This window comes from Hyposmocoma kahamanoa, unplaced genomic scaffold (assembly GCF_003589595.1).
Source record: "Hyposmocoma kahamanoa isolate Upper Pololo Valley unplaced genomic scaffold, ASM358959v1 84, whole genome shotgun sequence".
Taxonomy (NCBI): Eukaryota; Metazoa; Arthropoda; class Insecta; order Lepidoptera; family Cosmopterigidae; genus Hyposmocoma; species Hyposmocoma kahamanoa.
Window position 1 is genome coordinate 7434020 of NW_020654229.1, and position 18885 is coordinate 7452904.

The window sequence follows — 18885 nt, forward strand, 5'->3', positions numbered from 1 at the left end:
GAGTTACTCATACACGAGGCAACTCGTTTGTATCACTCGCTTGGTTAGTTTGTCACAACACCTCACGTGATAAAACGTCCCACACGTTGTACCGCCTCATTTTTTCAAATGAGGTTACTCCCTCAAACTCATTTTAATTTCATGCCCTACCCAACACTATACAAATGTATAGTAAGTAAGTAAGTAAGAAATACAATTCGTAAATAGGAAGCATACTTCTTTCAAAGTTAAAACCGTACAAAAAAAAACACAGATTGGTTATTGTAAAATTGTATAATAAAAATAAGTTATGATAATAAGAGAATTAAATAAAATAAAACTTATAATAGTGAGTGGTCTTTCGGGATAGGGATTACATATCTGGGACATTATTTAGGTGCCAAAATTATCAGGACAGAAGCATGATTAGCGTTTTGCTGTACTCCTACGGTCTGTCCCTCTATGCCCGAAATTAGATGGGTATGCCACGTATTCAAAATGTTCGTTAGTTGTCCATTACCTCGGAAATTTGGGACTCTATTTATAGCTGCAGTAACTAAGGGCAGTAGCACGAATTGGTTTCGTTGATTGTACATCTGTTCTTGTTACTGCACCTACAGTTAAAAGGGTCAGGCCTTCTGAAGTGAGTTTGCAGGTGCAACCCTCTGCCTGTAGCATGAGAATCTTGAGATGACGTCGTTCTAATCGAGTACGTACGGCCATTGTCCCAAGTTCTTCCCAAATCGGGACTGGAGCCACGAGCATACATCCGAGACGCCCAACACAAGGCCACAGACAGTTCTGCACATTTATCACTTAGATTCTGGCAAACGTCTTTGTTGCCCGCGCATTTGAGGTGTTTCATGAGTTCGTGTATTTGTTCGGACAATTGTCCAATATTTCCGATTAATTCTTGTACATTGCATTCTTGCTCCGTCGGAGGACACTCATCGTTATAGCCGCCGTCTGCGTAGGGGCCGAGAAGGCCCCCGTCGGCAATTGCGCGCCCACTGGACCCTCGGCTGAGCGATTTGGACATGTTCTCCATTCTTATCCTCTCTTGTCTGATTCTTGTTTTCTCAATTATCTGCTTCTCTTTCTCTTCTTTCAATCTGTTTGCACTTACCGTTGAAGCGACATACTTGCGGCAACCGCTGTACTCCTGACAATCTGGCCCACATTGCGTTAAAGTACCTGGTGGTGCTACAGGTATTGGTTTCCCTTTCGTAGCAGTATTAGCTTGACATTCTGGGCCATCGCAAGCCGGAGGATGATTCGCGGGACACGCTATATTATTGCATGTGTAAGGTGTGTTAGTTTGAAATTCCTTTGGCACAGAAGTCTTGCAATCCGGACATGGACAGGTCACAGTAATCTGGTTTTTTCGGATATCGACGACGCGTCCAGGTGTGTAGTTTAAGCAGGCGTAATGTGCCCAAGCTTCGCAAGCGCCTTGACATTGTAGCCCCGTCTTGGGGGTCACAGATTGTAGACAAATCTTGCAAGGGTTTTTTGCTTTCTTACATTTTGACATTTTGGGTCTTAACGGTGTTTAGGTATCACGGGAATCTTGTAGACATTGTAGGGTTGTTTATTTATTTTGTTTCGTATGTGATAGGTTTTTAGTTTGTAATCACGGCACATTTTGAAAATCCATTTTCGCACGATTGTGTATGTTTGATGACAGTGACGTTTGCACGATGTGTGAACGTCACTTCAATGATTATTTTTTGAAAGAGGAATTTGAACTAAACAGCATTTATAGCAATTGTTAGGGTGTAACCACAACGACGCAAGTGTGCCGCGTCGCTGCGACAACAGCGCAGCAGCAATGTCGCTAGGTGTCCCTTTCTTTCTTAACCGACTTCAAAAAAGGAGGATTGTATTGTTTTGTAAGTTATTTGATTACTTCGACATTTGTGAATCGATATCGATAATGTTTTTTCAGTTCAAAATCATAGTATTCTGCAATAATAAATAAATAAATAAATATTAGACAACAGCACTTACTTTGTTCTGATCCCAAAGTAAGTATAACTAAAGCACTTGTGTTATGGAAATCGGAAGCAACGACGGCATCACAGACACTCATACCCGACCGGGAATGGAACCCGGGATCTAACAGATGGCGCCATGAAAACAGGTGTGCAAGCTACTCAATCACTGCGTTATTGTAAAAAGGCAAATTGGCCGTTATTTATTTCAATTGGTTTTTTATCTGTTGCAGAATGTATTGAATTATTATAGCCTAGTACGGCAAACAGCATTACTTCGGTAATTGGGGACTGTTTGTGCTTTTGTTGGATCAAACGAAAACGTTCTAAAGTCGTCGAATGAAATCTTTCTATGGCTCCATTGGATTGTGGATTATTGACACTGGTAAAATGTAGGTTTATTTTATGTAAGGCAGCAAATTCTTTAAGAGGGAGATTTTGAAATTCCGTGGCTTGATCGGCGGTAATATTCAAAGGTAAGGTCATCCAAATTGTAAGTGCGTTAATGGCATTTACTCCTGACATGCTCTCAAGGGGGTAAGCTTGCGCATATTTCGAGAACATCATTCAACATTCTTGTCAGAATTCTTTGTCGAAATCTGGGTAACTGAGAATTGGATTGTTCATCAAAAGTTCTTGACAAAGCTTAAAGGTTTTTACACAAGTTGGTTCATGAATATTTATTTTTGCTCCCTTTTTCAAGCGTGATGTTAAAGGTTTGGTAAGTTTCGAAGAATTGGGTATAGATTTTCGGTAATTTTAATTTTTAATAAATTTATAAAATTTTTAATTTTATCGAGTTCTTAGGTTTTCGCGATTGTTACACATAGGAAATGAAACTATTTTTCCGGATTTAAATCCGGAATAAGTTGAAGATTCCACGCCAATGCCGCGGGCCCCGTGTGAAACCACCAACAGTCGAGCGAAGACCTACCATCTTACCTTACGTGAGAGGTGTTACAGACAAGATCGGAAGAATCCTCAGGTGCGCACCTATCAAGACCTATTTCAAGCCCCTGAGGAAGATTTCTCAGTTCCTGAGACCCGTGAAATGTAACATCCCCTTACAGGACGCAGGAGTTTACAAGCTTGACTGTGAGTGCGGTCTCTCTTATATTGGACAAACAAAGCGAAGTATTTGTACCCGCGTCAAAGAACATATAACTGATATCAAACAACGTCGCGTAAACAAGTCTGCAGTCTGCGAGCATGTCATGGATAAACCTACACATTCAATGAAGTTTGACAAACCCCAGGTCCTTGCAAAAGAAGTCCGTTATCTACCCAGGATGCTGCGAGAGGCCATTGAAATTAAAAAACATCCTAATTTCAACAGGGACGTTGGTTTCTCCGTACCACCAGTTTGGGATCCAGTATTTCCTCTAACGAAAAATCCCAAACAGACATAAGACTGCAGTACTAATTAATATGTTTTAGTTTATTCTAATTTCTATTAATAATTAATAATAAATTGAACTTAATAAAAATTCATTCAATAAAATAATTTGTAAAACTTAATATAGCGTAAATTGGAATGTTTCTTTGTAAAATTAAAAATAAGGTATTTACTTAATAACTATTGTAACTATAGTGAAAAAATAGGGTGGTTTGCATCAATATTAGACATAACTGGTTGAAGACTGTACCACCTCAGTCAACCGTGGCCCGAAACGTCGGTTTGTTTGAAAAAACAAATATACGCGATTTAAATCCGGAAAAATAGTTTCATTTCCTATTTTTAATTTTAATTATTTTTTTTCGGTAAAAAAATTTCTTTTGTGTTGGTGGGAATTGTAAAATTCTTTATGGCACGAACTTTATTTGGCTTTGGTTTGATACCGTCTGGAGAGATGATTACGTGTCCCAAACAGACAGTTTCGTGTTTAAGGAATGCGGATTTATCGAGCTGTATTTTAAAATTAGCCTCTCTAAGGCGCTCGAAGACCTTTTCAATGTGTTCCGATCAATTCATTGACAACAATAATACTTTGAAAATTATTCGCGTTTTCATTGTCAAAATACTGTGTAAAGATATGATCAGATGCACTAATATATCCATATAAGGAATTAGCATCTCCATTATATTCAGGTACTATTTTCAGAGCTAAATTAAACAGTTGTAATTGTACCATGACACACTTACGAAATTATAATTAGTAAAATGTAAAGAAACAATTCAATTAGTAACAAATAAGACTGTGCGGTACAGTTTAAATGATATTGTAAGGGTAGAATAGCGACTTTATCCTTACAGGATGTTACCTCGTGATCGCGACGCGGTAACCATTAGCACGAGGTTGTTTTCGGAGTAGTGGTTGGAATTAAAAGTAATGTTATTTAATTGTAAATGAAAATGTAGTATAAAGTATTACATATATAAATGTTTAAAATATGTTAATGTTACATGAAAATGTTAAATGTTAACGTTAAATGTTAACGTTAAATGTTAACGTTAAATGTTAATGTTAAATGTTAATGTTAAATGTTAATGTTAAACGTTAATGTTAAACGTTAATGTTAAACGTTAATGTTAAACGTTAATGTTAAATGTTATTGATGTTTATTGTTTAGGAGTTGGTAACTATCTTAAAAATACAATAAAATGTCATAATACGATTTACCACATCAACAAAATAACTAGAACTAGCACATCTTACTACAGCAAAATAAAACAAGAACTAGATCATGTCAATGAAGCAAATTAAAGTTCAATGTTGTACGTAACCGTACAGATATATTATAGTAAATATATGAACGTAAAATACAAATGAGTAAACCTTATTATTATTTCTATTTTTTTCACAAAATTCGTGGAAACGGGATGGGAAAAGTTATGTACTTTACAAATCCAATTGTACTCACAGTATTATTATCAAAACAATCATCTTAATTACTCCTCACGAAGGCGGTGTGAACCCTCAAGGCATCGCAGCTTCCACAAAACGTAAAGTCACTTTTTTGGGAAAATAATTCACACTGTAAATCGTTAAAACGGACACTGAACACGATTTTTGGTAGTCCAGTTCAGCGCTATTGTACCGACTGCGCCAGTTACGCTCTTTCGGAGAGCTTTCATAAAAAAAAAAAAAAATTTTAATAATAGTTTATTTTAAATCACAATTTTAGTACGTTTTTACTGTCTTAAATCTACCTTAATACTAATTATCAGGATGCATCAATGCTCCGGCGCAGAGCGTGTTATCGGACAGGAAATGCAACCTCATATCTGGACTCTACGGCGTCGAGGCGTTAATGCCAGGCTTATTAAGAACTAGCTAGAGTTTACATAACACGCGAGACCCGCGTGACAGAACCAGATAACAAAAAAGTTACGAGAACGGACAATCTCCGCCCCTAGCTTTAGATATCGCACCACGCCCCGCGCATTGACTGAACGGCAACAAGGCTGTCGGCGAGCCGCTTTCGCGCGATTTCATATTTGAATATAGTTTTCATTTATTCATTACGAAACTTGTACATTAATATATAACATCATTGTACGTTACGGCTGTTTATTATAAGATGACAAAAACTTATGTCTGAGACTGATTCGGTTTTCTTCGTTTATTTAGTGCAGAGTAATATATAATACAGATGTATTATATCAGTATAATGAGACGCTATAACTTCGTGAGCTAGTATACAAGGGTTCTCGAATTTTCAATTTGCATTGCCGATAAATATTACGTAATCATAATCATCAACCCATTTGTGTCCCACTGCTGGGCACGGGTCTCCTTTCAGACGAGGGTTTAGGCCATAGTCCGCCACGCTGGCCCAATGCGGGATGGGGCACACGTTTTCCGAGGGTTGTGAACCTTCTTCAACGTACAGGTTTCATCACGACGTTTTCCTTCACCGAAAAGCTCATGATATATTTCAAATTCCGTGAAACTCAGAGGTGCGACCCCGGATTCGAACCTACGACCTTCTGCTTGAGAGGCAGCAGGTCAAACCACTAAGGCTTATTACGTAGTGAATATACCTAATGATTAACTAGGTAATAATAAACTTGGACACGCAATTTCAAATACCTTGGTTACCTTATTTAAAAGTAGGCACTCTGACCACGTAACGTAATACTACGAGACAGTGGTGGGCAACCCTGTCACTTCACGCACGTATTTGCGCGTGTGCAGATAGGGCCTTGATGTATGTAGTAGTGGTAGTAGGTAAATATGTTTCGACTGTTGTATGGAGTGTCCGGGGTGTGACAAAACTTACCGTTGCTAAGTGAGCTACTTCTTCTTCGAGTGTTGTCCGTTCTGCCTTCTGGGCGAGATCGATGCACCACTTTGCCTGGAGACGTCACCACTCTGTAAAAAAAAACAATGTATTGAAAGAAATGTGATCTTTTCAAACAAAATTCTCAATAACTGCATAAACTCAATGACAATTGAAGCACTGGAGCGCCCTAGGACTTTTTAGCGCCCACTGGGTAGAGACCACTTTGGGAAACTATAGCGAAGAAATGTCATTTAATTTGTTTGAAAACTATTCTGCCAAATCATCACGGTGACAACTGTGCTCCGATTGGCCAGCCCGAATTCAAAGCGACCAGTTTAACTTGAGCTTTGATATAACGGACGAAAATTGAAAAATTACATATTAATATTTAATTACCGATGAAATATGATTCCATTTGTTTTTTAATATGATGTTTTGCTGTTTTTCCCACACCACCGAATGAAACACCCCCAATGTTAGAGATATTATATCTTTATTAGAGAGATCTAGAGATATCTTTATTACAATAAATGCAGAATATTTTTGGAATATACGGAGACGTACACACAGGTCAGTTGTTGCGCTGTACTATTTCAGTTTTCTAATTTGTGATTTCAGCGCAAACGAGAGTTGATATTTAAAAGTGATATAAGGTCCATTTGACTGATGAGTTGCCAGGGATGGATGGCGCTTATTTCGTCTCTATTTCTGGTTATACATACACTCAATGGGTACACGTAACTAATTTTTGATTATTTTGTGGTTTGGATCCTTTTCGCTTAACTACGTCCATTTAATAGACAAAGTTAAATTGTTTTTTATTTTAATAAAAGCCTTCTAGTCTTTCGTAAGGTAGATTCCCCTAAGAAGAATGAGCAAGTATCCCAGCAGTAAATTTGCCACTTACCTGTCATTTTCGCTGTCGTTTCTGGTTGGGCTCTCCTGTCGTTTGCCCTGGCCGATGCCACGCAGTCTACTTAGAAGCGACAGCTCTGTTAGACCTCGCTTCCAGATTGGCTTTGGCGGTGCTTCAGTTTTGTCTGAGGTGAAAGATAAATTATTATTTAAAGTATTTGTGTACACTTCTTTGGATAAGTTCTGGAACTTTATTTATTACATGGTCATAGGCGTAGTTTGACTTCCCGCCTCTCACGCAGGGTTGTAGGTTCAATTAAATCATGGAAGAAAAGTTGTTACTTTTGATGTTAGAAATATAGCCCTGAGTGGTTGTTAGAATTTTATTAAAAATAACCTTGTATAGTTTTTAATGGCATATGTTTCAATGATCATTTTAAATTTGCAAAAGCAGCAGGCAGACAATCTAAACAGTCATCTTTTTTAATGATTGGTCCTTTTTCACTGAGACATTGACCTACCAACAAATGGACAACGTCCAATATATATATATCTAATAAAAAAAACCACGAAAAAAATTAAGTTAACCTATACAAACGTAGTAATATGTATTGAAATATAAAAAAACCAAAACATTTAATTTAAATTGTAACGTCATTGCAGTACTGTCTAATTTTGCTTGCAACAATTTAAGGGCCCAAAAACACCATGTTCAGCTTCTACTGGAAACTTAACAAAATGCACCATATTTAGTTTGAAATGAAAATTACTTGAACACAAGAGTAATTGAGCAGCCTTTATTGTAAATATTAATAATATTTATATATATTAGTATGTCGAATTTTGTACAAATTCACTTAAAGAAATAATAAAGAGTTGGGCAGATATCGACTCCTCCTACGCAAAGTATCGTATGTCGTAATTGCCAAGTTTACAGGGGAGTGTTTTAAAGTTCTCCGTTTCATTCGGCAAAGTGTTGTAATCATCTAGTAGATAATCTAAGCGATATCTAGGATTTTATAATACTCTATGTGAGTAACGAGATTTGCCCAATAAAAGTGAGAAGTCACGTGTTATGCTTATTTCAGTGATTTGAGAACTTTAAAAGGCTCCCCTGTAAACTTGGCAATTTCGACATACGACACTTTACGTGGGAGGGGTCGATATATACAAACAAATATTGTAAATGTGAAAATAAGCGTGTACTATAAAAAATGTACCGACGTTCCAACTAACAGTGAACTCAAATATCCGCAATTCCGAAAACCGATTTATAATAAAACCGTTACGCTTTCAAGTAATTTTGATGCTTCTCACAAAACCAAAATTAGCTATTGTTTTGTAATATTACTAAAAAAATACAATTGACATTATGAAAATTCGATCTAACGTTATTTCGGGCAAATGTATTTTCTGACTTCTGATAGGTAATCCCAAGCCGTAAAAGGAGTACAACACTATTTTGTTAATTATTGATAACGTTTAATAAAAAATAAAAAAATTAAAAAAAATAAGATTATAATCAAAGTGATTCTTTATTTTCTTTGTTCTAAATATTTCAATCGCTTGTGGTTCGAACAATTGAAAATGACCAAGAAGTTTATACAAGCTTCATCAAATTGACGTAATGGGTCTCTTTCCAACTTTTGCGCATGCAATGTGTAGAAAAAGGACAGTCAGTCATTTGATTATTTTGTTTGCTTTTGTAATTTATATTTACGATTCATTTATATGTATATAAATGAGATACTATACAACTGTACAAAATAACACTTTTAAATGAGAACTATGATAACACAATACATTTGTTTAGTGAAAATATGATACAAAATCCTGTGTTTACACTTTACTGCAGTAATTTTTACGAGTTATTATTATATAGTACTGCATGATTGACAACCGCGCTGTCAATCGAACAAACGAAGACTGTTGCGCGATTGACGCTCTGTATGCGATTTTAACGCCCTATAGGTGCAGACATTTTTAGCGCGTACCCGACGTCCATTTGTTAGTAGGTCAATGAATCGATATTTTAATCTGTTCTGAGCTACACAAAAAATTTTTGATTTGTATAAATTAACTTTGACAGTTTTATGTTAGACCTCAAAACTAAGACAAATGAGGGTTACCTATCCGTAGTCCGAAATGACGTTTTCTAGAAATAACGTTTGCTTGAATTTTCATAACCTCGAAAGTAATTTTGAGAGGAAAATGTTTTTTCTTTTAAACCTAACTTAACCTAACCGAACCTAATCGTGTCTTTGCGATGAACATCCAACATATCTTGAAAGACAGTTTCGTTACAATTCGGTTTTCGGTGTAATGAAAATTCGAACAAACGTTATTACGGAAAAAAAATTCGCGTTTGCTAAGTTACCCAAATGAGCAATAAAAATAAATTTAGATACTTATTTTTAAAACCAAGTAAATGTTTGATTATATTTGTACAGTAATATTATATTAATTATAACATCATGTGACCTGAAAACATGTTCGGAAATGCAAGCAAATTGGCTTCTGGCACATCTATATCAAAAGATACGGGTAAAAAATATCATTCATAAAAATATCAAATATCAAAAGACCAATGCTAAAAAAAGAGGACCAAATATTATTTTTGAATGCCAAATATTAATTTAGTATGCTTAAACATAATTATAGGGTCACCTTGCATGCAGTTTATTTATAAATTATCCGTAGATCAACTAATATAGATGGAAAAATTAATATATATATCAAACACAAAAAAGATATCGTTTATTTAAAAAAATGCACATTTACAGTAAATAAATTATATCTTTAAGAACTTTTGTCTGAAAATAAAGATATTTTATTTTTATTTACTTTTAAAATATTCACTCACCGTTCTTGTTATCGCGTTTAGGGCTGGAGTTTTGTCGTCGTATATACTCCCTCAATCTCGGCGAGCTGTCGTATGCATTCTGACTATGAGATCTTTCCACATTTCTTCTCTGTTCCAACACATTTGACACAAGTGTATTTGCCAGATTACCAGGTGAATTTGCCAGGTTACCAGGAGTGCTTGTCAGGTTGACTCTTGAATTTTGATTTCTAGAATGTTCCGTGTAATTTTCTCTCGAATTCTCATTCCTTGTATTATCATTTCTTCTTAAGTTTTCATTATTTACACTAGTTGGTACATCATTATTTCTAATATCATTTGTAACTCTATTCCTAATATCATTTTTTATCAGTCTATCATTACCTGTTCTCGTGTCACTTGTATTCGAATTGTTATTTCTATGCCCATCACTATTTACTGTTACATTTTGTTCCGAGTTTAAAGTAACAGTGTTGTGATTATTTGGGAAGAGATATTCGTATGCCGACTCCGAAGCGGAAACTTCCAGATTGGGTAAAGAGCTTTTTCTGTGTCTATCTGTACTTTTAATTTTTCTAATAGGTAAGGGACTAGCATTATTTATTGACGTAGATGCTAAACACAACCGTTCATAAATTCCTTCACCTTCCCTGTCCACTCGCGTGTCCACATGCTGACGAGTCAAACTCACAGGTTGTCGCGACGAGTCTACAGGTTGTCGTGGCGAGTCCACGTGTTGGCGAGTCAAGTTCACGGGTTGTCTCGACGAGTCAACATGTTGACGAGTCAAGCTCACGGGTTGAAGTGACATATCGACATGTTGTCGCGACGAATCCGCAGGATGACCGGTCAAATTGACTGTAGTCGTCAAACTTAAGTGGCCGTAATCGGAATCTTTGTCAAAGACTGTCCCGTAACCATTTTCAGTGACATTGACTTCCGTGTTAACTATATTGACGAAATTGTTTGTAGTATTGTCAATGTTACTAGTTGTCGGTGAATCAGAAACAGGCTTGAAGTTAACTTTGACAATGTCACTATGGTTGACAGACGCCATATTGCTGCCGTTGTGACTGGCAGTTTGGCAGTCGTTGACAGACAAGTTCTGTTGGAATGTGAAGTCAAAAATATCTGTTTCTGGACCCAGGACGGGTATGGCCGTATGCGGGGGCTTGTTGGAAACTTGAATTACAGTTATGTTTGTTGTTTGATGGTCACTGAAAGGAAATAATGTACTTTGTTAATTTATGCCTTCAGTAACACGGCAACGAGAGTGCAGTACTAATAATAATGTTAATAATTTTTCTCAAACATGCTCGGAAATGTTTGCATTACTTTCAAAAAATGAACACGGGAAGCATGTCATTTATGGACAATTCGACTTCTTCCCGACCAAGGCCTGCGAAGTAACATCGTAGCTAACTAACATCGTAGAGGGCGATATGATCTAACTAGACGACAAAATTATGTTTTCAAAATGGACGATTCAAGATGGCGGCCCGACAAAAAGATCCTCCTATCCGGTTGAAATTTAATTAAGGGTGCTGGTGAAATTATCATTCAAAATTCTCCTCATACAAGTGTTATTATGCAAATCAAGATCAGAGTTCTTGTTTAAAGACAAAGAACTCTGATCTCCCTATATCAAGGTCTACAATTATAATAATTAGTACGTAGATTCATTATTTAATTGATACTACATAACATTATTAAGATATTTTATTATTTAATACTTTTATTGTTTATTTTTCAATTATTAATCATTTTTAAGGTAAATAAATTGCATGTCTAATATATATTTTTAAGTCTTAGCTACGCCCTTACATGTAATGCAATTTTATTGCATGTTCGCTAATAAATAAATACTGAAAAAATTACAGGCACTTGTCAACTTATGTGTCAGGGTTGTGTTTTAAAGCTCTGAGTGGCACTGTAGATGTTCTTGCGCACGACTTCTTTGTTCCGTCGCTATATGTCATGTCGACTGTTAACTGGCAACCGGTACTATATCAATTTTGACAAATTTACTGGATGAAGGAAAAATCATTTAAATAGCATCTGGTTTATTAAATAAAAACACTTAGTATACAGACATGTGAAATAAAAATATTTCAAAACGACGTATTTTTATTTTTTAAACCAGATGCTATATAAATTTTTTTCTTCATCCTGTAAAGTTGCTATAATTGAGATAGTACCGATTGCCAGTTCACAGTCGACATATAAAAAAAATCGTGAGTTATGACTTACTTAGTCTCTCCACTTTCGGAAAGCGCTCTAGCCAATCCAGTTTTGTCGTTGACAACAAAGGTCTGCTTATATTCTGTCCTGAGTTCAGTGTTCGGCTCGGACCTTAGCTCGTTCCTTTGTTCAGATCTAGGTTCATTCGAGTCTATGTTAAGGTTTTCCACTGAGTCACTGATTCGGTCTATCTCGGCAAAGAATTCTTCATCGCTGTCTGTTGACCCTGAAGTTAGACGAATAAATATCAAAATGTTAAAAAATGTAAAGCAAGAAGAATTCGTGCTGAAGATTTATTATTTAGGGTCAAATCCACATTCAAAAGGAGAATATTTTTCTCGATTATTATTATTATTTTTTTTTTTTTCTTAGTACAAACTACTAAAAAAAAACGACCTCAAAAGTTCGTGGATTTACATCATTACAGGAAGCTTAGGATCCTTTCCAGGGTGACGCGTTACATTACACCGGGACAGTTGCTTCAGCTGTACCAAGCACAAGTGCGGTCGTGCATGGAGTACTGCTGCCACCTTTGGGATGGCTCTGCCACATATCAACGGGCCACTTTGGATGCAATTGACAACCGTGCCAAGAGGCTTATAGGTGACTCAGAATTAGTGGAGCCGAAGCTGCAGAGCCTTGAACACCACCGTAAAGTTGCCTGCTTATCGGTATTTCACAGGATGTATCACGGAGAGTGCGCGATGGAATTACACGCCTATTTACGCTTTATTACGCCTTTCCATCACCGGGGGACTAGGCGTAGGTTTGGGTTCCACCCCTAAGTCGTGGATATTCCAAAGTTTGGCACGCAGCGTTACGCTTCCACATTTATATGGCGAACGGCTATGGAGTGGAATTCCCTGCCTGCTGACTTGTTCCCTTATAAATTCCCTTGTTCCCTTGTTCCGTTATAACTTGGGTCTTTTCAAGGCGAGAGTGAATAGGCATTATTTAGGCATGCATGCTCCATCCTCGACCTCATTGTCACTTTCCATCCGGTGAGATGGAGGTCAAATGCGCACTTATATTTTATAAAATAAAAAAATATATATGCCAAGTTTTATTGAAACCGGATTCATCCCCTAGTTTACCACCGTTAGAGGTGGAATAATTTCTTCAAATTGAAATGGGACCACTACAGTGGTACCTTCTTTCCAACAAAACCAGAATCATCTGAAAGAATCATCAAACTCGGGTCACATATGTAAAAGTATACAAAAAAAACACAGTCGAATTGAGAGAACCTCTTCCTTTCTTTGAAGTGAGAACCGATTTTGATAATTCTTTTTTATTGGAAAGAGGGTAACTTAGTAACGGTCATTGTTAAAAAGGTAACTCTATTTAAAGCCTTCTGTACATCTTTGTATACTAGCCGCTTGTAGGCGGGATATAAGTAAAGGCAGTACGGTGCTCTGCGTGTAAAATTCAATGACTCGTTCAGGGTGTTGCTGGGGCTGCCCAGGTACTGTAGGCGCGGGTAGATTGTTTCCACGCAACAATGCGCAAGCGAGCGCCAAGAGCATCTTGACCATGATAGCTGGCAGGCCAGATTGCACTTACGTAAACCACTGTAGTATGGTACACTCAAACAAAAGGTGCCACGATCATGTGCCATGAATGTTGTTAATTGTAATTTAATTTTTAATTTTGATTATTTGAATTAATTTTATATATTTGGAGATTATTTAAAATTTCATTAGCGTAACTTCAAATATCGATACCAGAAGTATCAATTTACATAAGGGACATTTTGTCGAAAATGAGTTACATATTATATCATTGATTTCGGAAGTTCCCTCTCTATCGATTGGTGTTATTAAAATTTAGGAATGCCCAGTGGTCTAAAATGTCCCTTACATTAAAAAACATTAAAAAAAGATGTTTAGTTGTGCCTTACATTACTAACATTTTATGTTTATATCATAAAGGAAGAGGAAATTCTAAGAAAATTTTCTCTAGACACAATCAAAATTGGGGCAGACAGTAAGTTATAGACAGATTAAAAAAAATAAAATCGTTTTTTGGCTCTCCTAAAAAACCGTGGTTTGTCCCTTACATTAATTGATACTTCTGGTGTCCATATAATGAATGTAATATAATTGGTAATGTGATGTAATATATATATCTCCTATGTTGTCTGATATTGAATAAATGAATTTGAATTTATTAACGGTCCCATTTAAATTTGAAGAAAATTCTTCCATTAAATGAAAATTATTCCACCTCTAAGGTACCGCGCACTTTCCGGTAACTAATTCCAATAAAACTTGGCAAATAAGATGTAGTTCCGCGAACTATTGAAGTCGGTTTTTTTAAAATGTAATTTGTGGTTGTCTATGTGTGTATATGGCACACGCGATACAGGGTTTCCCTAGCTATGGTGTGTTAACGCTTAGCATATTTGTGCGCACTGTCGACGAGATACACAGACATGTATACTGCGTGCGTCAGCCAGCGGCGGATGCAACGCCGTCCTCTCTCAACCCTTGAAGACTCACCAGACCACACCTATATTGTATTTTTTATAATATATAGTTAGATATAAAAGGAAAATTTAAGTCTTCTTCTCTATGTGTTCCACCTCATCAGTCAGTCAGGCAAATCATGAATCAGTTAGCTGATAGTACCCGAGTTCATCAGAGTGTGTGTGTTATTATTATTCTATAGAGGTTTTTTAATTATTATTTTTTATTTACCTGTATTCTGATGCCTTTTAAAGATAGAATCATCTAGACAAATATTTTGCCCACAAATCTTGGCAACACTCTTTTTGGGCTCCAATTTCTTGTCTCTACCGCCATCTTGACTTGTACTAGCTTGGCTCGTACTAGGTATACTAGTTCCAGCGGTACTAGGTAGCGAATTGAAGGGTGTGTCCCAGTTGGAGATGTCTATATCTGGATCTAGATGTTCTGGGGTAGGTTCTGGAGGTGGTGCAACCTCTGGCGGTTGGGAACGAAGTACGGTGGTTGTTAGTTCTATCCCAGGGACTCTGTAAAAAGAAACGTATTGTGTACATGGTAGGAAATGTTTGCATTACTTTCAAAAAACGAACACGGAATGTTTGTCATTTATGGACCGTGTTCCCGGCCAAGGCCTGCAAAGTAAGTATAAAAATCCATTACTGGCCACTTCTTTAAACTTTTAAATCTATCTACTAATAATGAACTATGTAAGCAGGCAAAAGAAAAACTTGTACAGCCAACTGATCAGTGTTCATAATTGCGAGAATTAAAAATACTTGTACCACTAACTTACAAAAAATGGCGGTAACATTTAAACTGAAGTGTTTTGGTATTCTTTGTTTTTTCGTCATTTTTGTATTTTGGTCATTGACTTACAATTATATGGACGTCGGGTCCGCGCTAAAAAGTGTCCGAACTTATAGGGCGCTAAAATCGTATACAGAGCGTCATTCACGCTTTAGTCTTCGTTTGTTCGACTGACAGCGAAGCAAGCAAAATTAGACAGTACTGCGATGACATTACAATTTAAATTCAACGTTTTAGCTTTTTCATATTCCTTTACATGTCACTACGTTTAAATAGGTTGACTTGGGACATTTTTTTCGTGGTTTTTCTATTAGACCCGTCGTTCATTTATTTGTAAGTCAATGATTTTGGTCCCGAAAGTGAGTGGTCATGAGAAGAGCGATAATGAAAATACAGTAATAGATACACATTCAAACACATCATCACAAGTTCATCAGACCACTATTAACGTGCCTGGAAAAACAATAACATTCTTCTTTTAGCAATTGTTCTAACACGTTATATATTACTTTTAATATTAATTAATATTTATTATACATCTTCCTCTCTTTAGTCTTTTACTATTTCCTCACATTGCTTGAGAAAAATAATAAAATAATCTACTATATTATTATTAGTACGTTATTGCAGAGGCCGGGAAGTAAGGGATTGCTGGACGAGTATGAGGCCAGTGAGGCCTTGTATACAAGCCAAACAATCCCCGTTCCCCCCGTGGCATATATAGATTTTTTCTCAAACAATGCAAGGAAATAATAAAAGGCAAAAGAGAGGAAGATGCATAAGAAAAAGTAAAAACATATTAATTAAACGGTAAATTCTCGCAATTATGAACACTGGCTGTATGAGATTCTCATTTGACTGTTTACATAGTTCATTGTCAGTACGTGAAAAGTTTAGAGAAGTGGACAGTAATGGATTTTCATTACTTTTCGGCGCTGGCCGAGAAGAAGTCGCACGGTCCATAAATGACAAATTTTCCGTGTTCGTTTTTTGAAAGCAAAGATTTCCGAACAAGTTTGAGAAAATAATATAAACGCAACTTATATTCAATAAAATTAAAAATATCAAATTAAACTCGGCTGTCACGAACAGGAAATAAAACTATTTTTTCGGATCTTAATTGCAAATCGCGTATATTTAGTTTTTTCAAACAAATCAAAGTTTGGGGCACCTTACAGGTCCCATGATCACGGGTGACCGAGATGGTAAAATCATCAACATTGGCCAAAAGTCCGAAACATCGGTTTGTTTGAAAATAAAATTGATTCTATTTCCCATGCAATACGAAAAATAAAACAAGAATATTTAACATAATATCGACGCTTGAAAGGCAAAATGGCATAAGCGGCACTTTTGGTCATATTGAGTTATAATAATAATGCACACACTCGCACGAGGGAAACCCTATGTCGCGGGTGTCATGGACACACACATAGAGAACCACAAATTATACCCAAACTCACGAGAGAAATAAATATAGGCCATACAAATATTTCTCCCGACCCGGGAATCGAGTCTGGGACCTTTGCGTGAGTCTGGCATGGTAACCTTTCGGCCACGGAGCTTGCACGTCGAAGGTTCCCAAATCTCGAAGACGTGTGAAGTCCCAACCCACATTGCACCATTACAGCCTTAAACCCTCGAGAGCAGATCCGTGCCCAGTAGTGGGATGTGGACATGGGTTGATGATGAAAAATAAATTATAACCTACATAAATTACAAAACAAATTATTAGATGTGGTACCGTAAAAATCCACTAGATGGCGTTAGCTCTGAAATAGAACGCGCTATCAAAGTGTTCACTGCGTTGGTATAAGGTTCTCCAACTGAGTTCAAAACGCAACATAGGCCTCTCCAAAAGAGGAATTTTTGAGAACACTTCGCCGCGATACAAAGTTGTGGAATGAAGTGATAATAAGTGAATATCGTACTGATTCGAGATGGGGATTAGCGTTACATTTCTATCGCCGTGACTGTCGTTCCGGTTCCAAAAAAATCAGTGATAAATCATCGTGATTTTGTCACGACTGTTACTTCCGTGACCTTGTCACGCCTGTAACTTACATCACGATATACGGTTTTAGCCAGCGGCTTCTTTCTAATACTTATAGCCTTTTTTAAACAATGATTTAAGTTTTTACTCCCTTTGTAATAAGTTTCAATTCCATGCAAAAAGTTGATTTTGTATTTAATGTAATTTTGTTTGTTACTTATTTAATGCGAATCTTTGGATTGTTAAAAATAGCAATAAAGTGTAATGTAATTATATTTTTAGTAAATACACAAAGTAGATTATACATAAATATAAAATACCAACTCTTCCTATAATAAAACAAATATACAAAAATATTTGACTTTGTTCATAAATAGGTTTATAATAACTGCTGCAGATTTTTTTCATCCGCCTTTTAGTAGTAATAAGCATCTACGACCCTTGTGAGTGAGCAAAGAAAATCATCCTATTTCATTCACTCCCATCGCCGAAATGGCCCGATTTGATGAGAACTACAACGAGTGGCGCGCTCAGTCACCACGGAACGGAGCTCGCGCGTTGTATCAAATACGTATGTCGTGATGTGAGTGACGGGGATAGCTATTGGAACGGAGGAACACCTATGTGACTTTGGAACGTCGTTCCTTCGGAACGAGTCACAGTGATACATTTTGACGGCGGATCATCGTGATTTTTTCATCGTGACGTTATTTATCACCCACCTCTAGTACTGATACTCTTAATCCAAATTATGCTCCGTGTAACTTTTGACATATCCGCTTGCACGCTCAGGCGCAAGCTTACGTCATCACGCCGCGTCCTCTTTTTTTTTTATTGTTTACATTAAAAGGCTCGTGTAATATAAACACTTGAAACTCGAGAGCCAATTAAGCTACAGCAAAAAAAATAACATGAGCGATAAGAGCACTTAAGTAGCCTTTGTTTAGACTACAGTTATGATTGTAATACGACGACTTTCTGAATACTTTTGAGAAATTTTCAGTGTTTTACGATTTAATTCTTAACCACTTTGTATACTCATTTTCTTAAGAAACAAAACGTAAGGTGATGAGCATTTAAATACCTATCAATTAACACTAGAATCACATGCAAAATAGTTTTTTACTATTTTTAAAATAAATTAAAATAATCCCGGGTAGTGGCGGAATTCGCGGAAAATTTGCGAAAATGGCGTGAAAAACTCAGGTCTTTTTAAAATTTACGAATCTACGACCTAAAAAAGGTTTCAATACAACCTATATTGAATAAAGTTATGTGTTTGAGTGATATTTTACTCCAAAAAGTCTTTTAATAATGAATAAGCTTTTTTTCCAAAGAACTATCACAAGGTGCAATGACCTTCACTTTGATGACCGTTTTTCCAATAATGCGTTCTCACATTCGTGCGATATTCGATGCACATAGCAATGCGATCCACGACACGCATGTGTAAACGGTCACTTCGCTATTCGTATCGCG

General features: G+C 36.6%; 2 protein-coding genes across 2 annotated transcripts in view; both read right to left on the minus strand.

Moving 5' to 3' along the window:
• Positions 1-270: 270 nt before the first annotated feature.
• Positions 271-1582, minus strand: LOC113234531. The gene has a single exon (XM_026469875.1). It carries the CDS (start codon positions 1511-1513, stop codon positions 536-538), a length of 978 nt encoding a protein of 325 aa, XP_026325660.1. The 5' UTR covers positions 1514-1582; the 3' UTR covers positions 271-535.
• Positions 1583-6081: 4499 nt separating this feature from the next.
• The window catches only part of LOC113234452 (putative uncharacterized protein DDB_G0277255), a 31396-nt gene continuing 18592 nt past the window's right edge, over positions 6082-18885 (minus strand). The window contains exons 5-9 of the mRNA XM_026469761.1: positions 14838-15133; positions 12148-12364; positions 9919-11114; positions 7108-7240; positions 6082-6289 (exon numbers count right to left, since the gene is read on the minus strand). Coding sequence (XP_026325546.1) covers positions 6082-6289; positions 7108-7240; positions 9919-11114; positions 12148-12364; positions 14838-15133 — 2050 coding nt within the window. The remainder of the gene's footprint in view (positions 6290-7107; positions 7241-9918; positions 11115-12147; positions 12365-14837; positions 15134-18885) is intronic.

Bases quoted from the DNA above. Each gene is read 5' to 3' on its own strand.
- LOC113234531 (XM_026469875.1), bottom strand. From the start codon at position 1,513: ATGTCAAAATGTAAGAAAGCAAAAAACCCTTGCAAGATTTGTCTACAA.